General features: G+C 39.3%; 1 protein-coding gene across 1 annotated transcript in view; it reads left to right on the forward strand.

Moving 5' to 3' along the window:
• get4 (guided entry of tail-anchored proteins factor 4) overlaps positions 1-1714 on the forward strand; it is a 53249-nt gene extending 51535 nt beyond the window's left edge. The window contains exon 9 of the mRNA XM_072559839.1: positions 107-1714. Within this exon, the coding sequence (XP_072415940.1) occupies positions 107-198 (92 nt within the window). The 3' untranslated portion in view covers positions 199-1714. The remainder of the gene's footprint in view (positions 1-106) is intronic.
• Positions 1715-10148: the final 8434 nt, after the last annotated feature.

Below are 10148 nucleotides of genomic sequence, written 5' to 3' on the forward strand. Positions count from 1 at the left end.
GAAATGATTGTTCGCAAAGTTGAGATGAAAGCATTAAAAACAAGGTGAAGTACATTTTGTCTGCAAAGTACTGAATTTTTTTATAGTCTTCAAATTCCCTTGGCAGGTAACCTTTTGAACAGTCTGATGGGTACAGGAGACGAAGATGAATTGGATGGAGAAGGACCGGAAGATGTCAATCCCATTGATCTTGACTAAGAAGAAAATTAACCTTCTGATCTAAAGGTCTAGAGACAATATTCCACTGAGGTGTCTAATGATTGATCTGCTTACACAAGAAGTATAAACAGCTATACCATGGGACATTTTATACGACAGTTTCATAGCTGAATGTCTGCAAAGGGCTCTCTTTCCCTTTCTACTGAAGGAGGTGCAACAAGTAATTTCCTATTACTGTCTATTGGAAATGCTGTATTATTTATGTTCAGTAGATATTTCATGATTTAAAGAACTGGTTCCAATTGGCTGTGTGTTGACTGATGTAAAGTTTTGTCTTTCTAGATTATTTTACATAAGATTTAAATACTTTACAGCTTTGTACTAGGATACTGTACATTGGCACTACACGTGGGTAGTCTCAGCTATGATGTAAAACCACTAAGGAAATTCTGCCAAGAAGAGGTGAGACATCTCCAATTGCTAAAATTAGCTCTTGTATAACACATCACAGTGGTTGTCAATAGGAACAAAAGAAAAGCTGTAGGGATCAGCAGCACTTGATTTAACCTACACAATTGGTGTAGCTTTTGCGCACAGATTACAAAGGATCATGCACAAAAATGGGCTTAATTATTTCTGAACCAATAAACTTCATTAAAGGAGATTGTTGTCACCTTGACTTTATTTGAGGTGGTAAATTATATTCTAAGTAAATACAGCTGCTACGAAATATTGTAAATACGTCTGGGCAGGTTCTGCATGTTTCAAGTTTGCATGCAAGAAACTTACTTTAAGCATTGACAGTTCAAGTGCCACAATGTGTTTAAGAAATTTTGCACGATGTACACCTAAATCAGGAACTAGATTATTTGTCTTGTGAAATGCAGAGACCTAATTAAATTGGAACCAGTAACATACAAAATTTTAAAATAATTATACATTATACATTATGCTTTATAGATCTGATAACCATATCCAGCTATTTTTCACCAAGCACTATCTGTAATTCATGTATGTGAAATGTTCGGAAAGGTTAAATCCTAAAGGGATTAACTGGCAGCAATTTAAACAGCAGAATTGAATTTGATTCTTTAGTGATATTTTTGTGCAGAAGGATTGCACTGTTGCTCTTTTAATACTTGTATTTATCATTAAAGAAAAGTAATTAGTTTCTTTGTTTGATACAAAGTTGGAACTGCCTCATGGAATGTTTACTTTTGTTTAAACTTGAGAAAACTCAACTGCAGTTAAGTATTCACATAGGATATTAATGTTCAAATCATAGGGCACTCCATAGTAGTCTTGTACATAAAATAAGAATGTATAATATTTTCAAGATTGTTGCACTTTGTTTTTATTTAAATTAGCCATCTCACAAATCATATTTTTCAAAATGCCTAAAGAAAAGGGCTTTGTTAAATGTATGATCAGCGTAGAACTAACATGTTAGAGGCATACAGGTTCAGTCTAGCTAGCTTCCACAGAAGCAGTTTCTGTCTGATGCTTCTATTGTGTTCTTATTAAAAGGCTGTTCTTTGCTAGCACAGTTGTCACACCTAGATTTGTTCTGCAAAGATTAATTGGGGAAATTAGCATTTGTTTTTAATGTACCATATATACTCATGTAAAAGTCAAATTTTTGAGACCACATTTTTAGGCCAAAAGTCATGGGGCTGACAGATTACGTATTTGAGGCTTTGAAGCAAAATCCAAAATAGACCACAGCAATGGAATAAAGCAAAAGCCAACAACACTAAAGAATTTATATTAATTGCCTAATAATCTGATCACTTTAATTTAAATAAAAAAAACCTTACTTAAACTATAAATGTTTTAAGCATTTATTTGACAGTACATTTTCATTATATTTGAATGTTTGCAATTAAGTAGGATCGTTAACATTACTTTACTTTGATTCTGAAATGTTTGGGCTTTGGTCACTGAAAAGCCAGGATCAATATATTTTTGTTCGCACAAAGTGTGTGAAAAATTACTTTTTTTAAGGCCGTACATAATGGGGTCAACTTTTACATGATTGACTTTTATAGGGCTATATGTGGATGATACACCTTTGCACACACCTTCAAAATGCAGAAATTATTTTAACATGATTTTTCAACTGAACCTGCATGATTTTGCAATTGTATAGATTTGTTTTTTGGGCGGCACGGTGGCACAGTGGTTAGCACTGCTGCTGCCTCACAGCGCCAGAGATCCGGGTTCAATTCCCGCCTCAGGCGACTGACTGTGTGGAGTTTGCACATTCTCCCCGTGTCTGCGTGGGTTTCCGCCGGGTGCTCCGGTTTCCTCCCACAGTCCAAAGATGTGCAGATCAGGTGAATTGGCCATGCTAAATTGCCCATAGTGTTAGGTAAGGGGTAAATGTAGGGGTATGGGTGGGTTGCGCTTCGGCGGGTCGGTGTGGACTTGTTGGGCCGAAGGGCTTGTTTCCACACTAAGTAATCTAATCTAATCTAATCTAATATAATATAATTTAAATACAGATCTGGCTCAAAAGTAGAAGATAGATGGTGGTGGAGGGTTGTGACCAGTGGTATGCCACAAGGATCAGTGCTGGGTCCACTGCTTTTTGTCATTTATGTAAATGATTTGAACACAGCAGGTATGGTTAGTAAGTTTGCAGATGACACCAAAATTGGTGATTTAATGGACAGCAAAGAAAGTTACCTCCGAGTACAGTGGGGCCTTGATCAGATGGGCCAAGGAGTAACAGATGGAGTTTAATTTAGATAAATTGGAAGTGCTGCATTTTGGCAAGGCAAATTGGGGCAGGACTTATACCCCTAATGGTAATGCCCTGGGGAGTGTTGCTGAACAAAGAGACCTTAGTGCAGGTTCAGAGTTCCTTCAAAGTGGAGTCGCAAATAGATAGGATAGTGAAGAAGGCGTTTGGTATGCTTTCCTTTATTGGTCAGCGCATTGAGTATAGGTTCTGGGAGGTCATGTTGTGGCTACTTTTGGAATATTGCATTCAGTTTTGTTCTTACTATAAGAAGGGTGTTGTGAAACTTTTAAAGGCTTCAGAAAAAATTTGCAAGATTGGAGGATTTGAGCTATAGGGAGAACCTGATAAGCTGGGGCTGTTTTACCTGGACCATCGGAGGCTGAGGGGTGACCTTGTACAGCCATGGATAGGGCGATTAGACAAGGTCTTTTCCCCAGGGTTGGGGATTTCAGATCTAGTGGCATAGTTTTAAGGTCAAAGGTTAAAGATTTAAAAGGGACCTGGGGGCAACCTTTTCACACTGAGGGTGTTGTGTGCATAGAATGAGCTGCCAGAGGATGTGGTAGAGGCTGGTACAGTTACATGATTTAAAAGGCATCTGGATGGAAATATGGATAGGAAGGGTTTAGAGGGATATGGGCCAAATGCTGGCAAATGGGACTAGATTAATTTAGAATATCTAATTGGCATGGATGAGTTAGACTGAATAGTCTGTTTCTGTCTGTATAGCTCTGACTCTTATCTGTTTAATAAATCACAGGTCTTGATATTGCTATCAAACCCAGATCAGTTTTAAACTGGAAGATGCAGGAGTCTTTGGGCTACGGACTGACCACCTGCTGTACCATCTCGATACACCTCCAATCACAAGCAGCTACACCAACAAATATCACCAGCAACATCCTCTCAGGTTAAGTCTAGGGCTTGTAGTTCAACTAGTCCCTAACTTCTTCATTATTTCTGTGCGGTTTTGAATATGTTCTTTCTTGAAGTTAACTGCTGGATAGACAGATGCTAGACTGGTCTGTGGAAGGTGGTGAGGAAACCAACAGTAGGGAAAAAAACACTTGACGTATTCTTACAGTACTGCCAGCTCCAGATGCATCTTTCCATGACAATGTTGGTTAACAGTCCTGTGGAAATGAAGTCCTGGGTAGTGTAAAGGCTATGGGCCCTGTTACTATTCCAGTAATAGTGCTGCAGATGTGTACTCCAGGACTTGCCTCTTCCCCAGTTGAGCTCTTCCAGCACTGTTACAATATTGGAATCCATCTGACAATGAGAATAATTGTCTAGGTATGTGCTGTACACAAAAAGCAGGACAAATCCAACCTGGTCAATCACCACCCCATCAGTCTACTCTTGATTGAAAGAAGGTCTCATCAGTAGTGCTAGCTTGTAGCACCTGCTCAGTGATGCCCAGTTTAGGTTCCAACATGTGAACCCAGCTCCTGACCTCATTACAGCTTGGTCCAAACATGGACAAAAGAGTTCAGTTCCAGAGGTGAAGTTAGAGTGAAAGTGATTGACATCAAAGCTGCATTTGACTGTGTGGCATCATGGAGCCCTAGCAAAACTGAAATCAATGGGTATTGGGGGCACACACTCTGGTGGTTGAGTCGTACTCACACGTAGGAAGATGGTTGTGGTTATTGGAGGTCAGTCATCTCTGCTCCAGGACGTCTCTCCAGAACTCAACATGGAGTTCAATAACTTCAGAGTATGAATATACTCTTCCATTTTGCTTACACCCCTCCCACCATGCATGCACATGCATGCGCGCGCGCGCACACACACACACACACACACACAAATTTTCTGCTATTCACACTGATGACTGACTCCTATTTTCCATCTACCTCTTTCCTTTGAGATCATTAGCACGCTCTGTCCAGTGGAAGCAAGCCAGTCCAGCCTCTATTCATAAAACAACCTGCTCATTCCAGGTATCAATCTAGTAAGCCTGCTCTGAAACGCCTCCAACATATTTACATCTCTGTAAACAGAGACCAAAGCTGCGCACACTGTTCGAGACACGATCTGGTCAATGCCCTTTATAACTGAAGCTTAACTTCCTTACTTCTATGTTCAATTCATCTAATAGTAAAGGATAGAATCTATTATCTTTATTAATTACTTGCTGTACCTAACTATTAACCCTTTATGACTATCACTAGACTGTCCCGATATCTGTGCACCCCAGAATTTTGGAACCATCTCTATTTAAGTAATATCCTACTTTTTATTTATTATTCCCACGAAATTGAACAATTTCACATTTCCCTTCAATATACTTCACCTGTGAGATTTTTTGCCCATTCACTGAAACTATCCAAACCTGCCTGAAATCTTCCATGTCCGTTTCTTACACTTTCTTACCTGTCTTTCTGTCATCTGTAAATTAAGCTACCCTACCTTCACATCCCTCATGTAAGTCACTGCTATAAATAGTAAAAATTGAGGCCCCTCTGGGAATCAGAAAAAGACTCATTTATGCATATTATTTTCTACCAGCCAGCCAATTTTCTATTGACACTAGTAGGTTGGTTCTTACACCATATGCTTCTAGATGGTGCAATAACCCTTTATGTGCTACCTTGCTAAATGCCTTCTGGAAATCTACAGCTCCCCCCCCATTCACAACACTTATTATACTTTCAAAGAAATTCAACAAATTGATTAACATCTTCACATAGCTATGCTGGCTTTCCCAGTTGGCCATTTCTAAGTGTCTAGTTGTAACCTCCCTGACAATCAAACTAATAGCATACTCATGACGTACTACAAGATAACTAGCCTATAGTTTCCTGTTATTACCTCCCACGTTTATTAAATAAAGGAATTTTATTTGCTACTTTTCAGCCTGATGTAATTTTTCCAGAGTCAATTGAATTTTGGAAAATTAACACCAAGACATCTGCTACTTTATTAGCCACCACTTATAAGGATAAAAACCAGCAGGATCTGAGGACTTGCCAATCTGCAGATCCATCAGCTTGCTCAATTCCATTCCCCTAGTAGTGATAATTACATAAAATTCTTTGCTCTCCTCCCCTTTCTGAATTACAGATATTACTGGGATTTGGTATCCTATAGAGTGAAGCCAGAGTAAAATATTTGCCCATTTAATCTGCCATTTTATTATTACCTGTTAATTCCTCATTCTCACTCAAGGAGACTAATACTCAATTTACCTATTCTTTTCCTTTTTAAATATCTGTAGAAATTCTTACAAGTCATTTTTACTGTTCTACCTAGCTTCCTCACATACTGATTTTTTTTCTCTCTTGATTAACCTTTTAGTCATTCTCTGTCACTCTCTGTACTTTTCCCAATCATTCAAATTGCCAATCATTCACTTTGACACTCACCTTTGTACAATTACATGATTTTTCCTTAAGTCTAATATTTTTGTTACCTTCCTCAAGTAACCATAGATATTGGGTCCACCCCTTAGAATTTGCAACTTGGGAACTGCTGTTTTGTGCTTACAAATCACTCTCTTTTTATTGTGCTGGGCCCTCAAATTTTTACAATTGGTATCAAAGATTTAGATGAGGTGAACAAGGAATGGTGGTTCAAGTTGAATCAGACAAATATAGGGAGGAAAGTATGTCTTAAGAGGGCATCATCTTAGTATGTGTCCATTTTAAGTGAATGGGCAAAAATCTGACTGAGTATGCAAAAATGTGAAGTTTGTCAATTTTGTAGAAAGACTAAAAAAGGAGTTTTAATTTAATGGTGAATGACTGAAGAATTCCGAGATGTAGAAGGATCTAGATGTTCTCGTGTATGAGTTACTTAAGGTTAGTACAAATTCAAGTTTGTTAGCATTAAAAAGACTAAAGGGGTACTGAATAAAAAAGTAGGGAGGTTATGCTTCAATTATACAGGACATTGTGAGACCACATTTTGAATACTGTGCCTTGTTTTGATCTCCTTAATTAGGGATGGATGTAAATGCTTTGAAGCTGTTTCAGTGGAAGAATTGATACTTGGAATGAGTGAGTTAACTCATGAGGAACGGTTGGACAGGCTGGGCTTGTTTTATTTGGAGTTTAAATGTGTGAGGAGTGATTTGATTGAAGTTTATTGGTGGATGCTGAAATTATGTTTCGTCTTGTTGGTAAATTCAGAGTGGGGGTCACTCTTTTAGAAGAGAAATGAGGAATTATTTTTCTCTCCGAGGTTGTGTGACTTCAGAACTGTCTGCCTGGGAGGCAGAGTCATTGAATACTTTTAAAGCAGAGGTAGAAAGATTCCTGTTGGACAGGGGAATCAGAGATTAGCAGGAGTAATGTGGAATTCAGAATCCAAATAGATCAGTTATGCTCTTATTGGCAAGGAAAGCTCAAAAGACTAAATGGTCTACTTCTCCTAATTCATATGTTTTACTGTTTCTTCATTCCACTCAAACGAATTCCATATCTTCAACTTTAGAACGAAGGTCATCTCTTCCTATTGTACCAATGCTTTCTTTAATTAACAGCTACACCACTCTTTTCTCCCACTTTCTGTCCATCTTGAACGCAGGGTACCTTTAGAGATTCAAATCCCAAGATTTGGTTTTCTTGTAGCCACATTTCTGTAATGGATATCAGGTCTTAAATTTGAACATATTTGAGCTGATAATTGATCTGTTTTATTATGAATGTTTCTGACATTCATATACAGAGTCCTTAATTCCCCCTTTTTTTTAAAAACAGGCCACAGTTTACAAAAGCTATCTGCTGGCCCACTCTTACATTTACACGATCTCCTCCAGCAATAGTCTAATTATCATTACCATTATTGCTATTTTGATCTATTACCCTGTCATTTCCCTCAAGGAATAAGATAAAGATGCATGGTGTTATGGGCAATGTATTCGCATGGATAGGGCATTGGTTAACTAACAGGAAGCAAAAAGTGGGGATAGATGAGTGCTTTTCTGGTTGGCAATCAGTGACTAGTGGTGTGCCTCAGGGATCAGTGTTGGGACCGCAATTATTCACAATTTGCGTAGATGATTTGGAGTTGGGGACAACGTGTAGTGTGTCAAAGTTTGCAGATGACACTAGGTTGAGTGGTAGAGCAAAGTGTGCAGAGGACTGTGAAACTTTGCACAGGGACATGGATAGTTTCAAGTGAGTGGGCAAAGACCTGGCAGATGCAGTACAATGTTAATAAATGTGAAGTCATCCATTTTGGTCAGAATAACAATAAAAAGGACTATTACTTGAATGGTAAGTAATTGCAGCATGCTGCTGTATAGAGGGATCTGGGTGTCCTTGTGCATGAATCACAGAAGGTTGGTCTGCAGGTGCAACAGGTCATTAAGAAGGCAAATGGAATTTTGTCCTTCATTGCTCAAGGGGTTGAGTTTAAAAGCAGGGAGGTTATGTTGCAGCTGTATAGGGTGCTGGTAAGGCCATGCCTGGAGTACAGCATGCAGTTTTGGTCTCCTTATTGGAGAAAGGATGTACTGGCACTGGAGGAAGTGCAGAGGAGGTTCACTAGATTGATTCTGGAGGTGGGGAGGTTGGCTTATGAGGAGAGACTGAGTAGACCAGGATTATATTCATTAGAGTTCAGAAGAAAAGGGAATAGATATGATAAAAATAGAGAGGGTGTTTCCACTGGCAAATGTAACTAGGACAAGAGGGCATAGCCTCAAAATTAGGGGGAGCAGATTTAGGACTGAATTGAGAAGGAACTTCTTCACCCAGAGGGTTCTGAATCAATAGAATTCCCTGCCCAGTGAAGTAGTTGAGGCTTCCTCCGCAAATGTTTTCAAAGCTATGATAACTTTTTCAACAGTAAAGGAATTAAGGGTTACGGTGAGAGGGCGGGTAAGTGGAGCTGAGGCCACGAAAAGATCAGCCATGGTCTTATTGAATGGTGGAGCAGGCTGGAAGGGCCAGATTGCCGACTCCTGCTCCCAAGTTCTTATGTTCTTAATCATCGTAACACAACCTTACCCCATGGCCTTAATTAAAACAATCCCCCACTTCCACTTAGATTTACACAGCTTTCCACATGGGAGTGTGGTTCTTGAGTTGGTGTGGGAAATAGGGAGTGGATTAGAAATCACATCCATGATCGGGAGGAGATGTTGTAGATGGAGCTGCTTGAGGAATGCAGACAGGGGTTTAATTGTACAATACAATTTACACAAATGTATTCATATATGTGACAGCAAATTGCACTAAATAGCATTACAAAAAAATGCATTTAATTTTCAGATGTAACTTACAAACTGTGAATAAGTTCAATTATTGAGAAAATTGCATGCAGCTCATTTAATGAAAATGTTTGCCAGTTTATGATAGGATTCTGACTGCATGGTATGTAAATTGTTAAATGTTTGCCTGAAGAGGAAACAGTTGACACAATGAAGGGCAAACCTTCAGAAGAGTTCATTACTTTTTGAGATGTGCCTTAGTTTCTAATTAGAGATAGATTACATAATAAAATTAATTTCATGCTGACAATTTGATTAGATTAGATTACTTAGTGTGGAAACAAGCCCATCAGCCCAACAAGTCCACACCGCCCCGCCGAAGCGTAACCCACCCATAGCCCTAGCCCTAGCCCTACATTTACCCCATACCTAACACTACGGGCAATTTCGCATGGCCAATTCACCTGACCTGCACATCTTGGGACTGTGGGAGGAAACCGGAGCACCCGGAGGAAACCCACGCAGACACGGGGAGAACGTGCAAACTCCACACAGTCAGTCACCTGAGGCAGGAATTGAACCCGGGTCTCTGGCGCTGTGAGGCAGCAGTGCTAACCACTGTGCCACCGTGCCGCCCACTAATTTGCACTTCAACATTACTTTCCCTTTTATTATTTCATGATTTGTGTGTTGATGGTAAAGCTAGTAATTGTTACCCATCCCTAATTGCCCTCATGAACAGTTAATAATCAATTACATTGCTTTGGCCTGGAATCTAATGTAGACCAAATTAGGGTAATGATCATAGCTTTGCTTCCCTAAAGTAAGTCAGTGGACCAGGTGCGTTTGTCCAATAATTGATTGAACTAAGAATCAGAAAGGGTTTGTACATGGGAGGGAGGCGTTCTGGAATCCTGGCTGGATGTAACAATGGTGATCTTAAAAAGAGAAGCAGCTTATAGTTCACTGTCTTGCTCAATGCTTTGTTACTTGAATACTGTGGCTTGATTTGTCTATGCAGTTGGAACACATTCTCATCCAGTTATTTGGGGCCCCAAGTTAACTGGTTAACCTTTGTAC

Source organism: Chiloscyllium punctatum, chromosome 40, assembly GCF_047496795.1.
Source record: "Chiloscyllium punctatum isolate Juve2018m chromosome 40, sChiPun1.3, whole genome shotgun sequence".
Classification (NCBI taxonomy): Eukaryota; Metazoa; Chordata; class Chondrichthyes; order Orectolobiformes; family Hemiscylliidae; genus Chiloscyllium; species Chiloscyllium punctatum.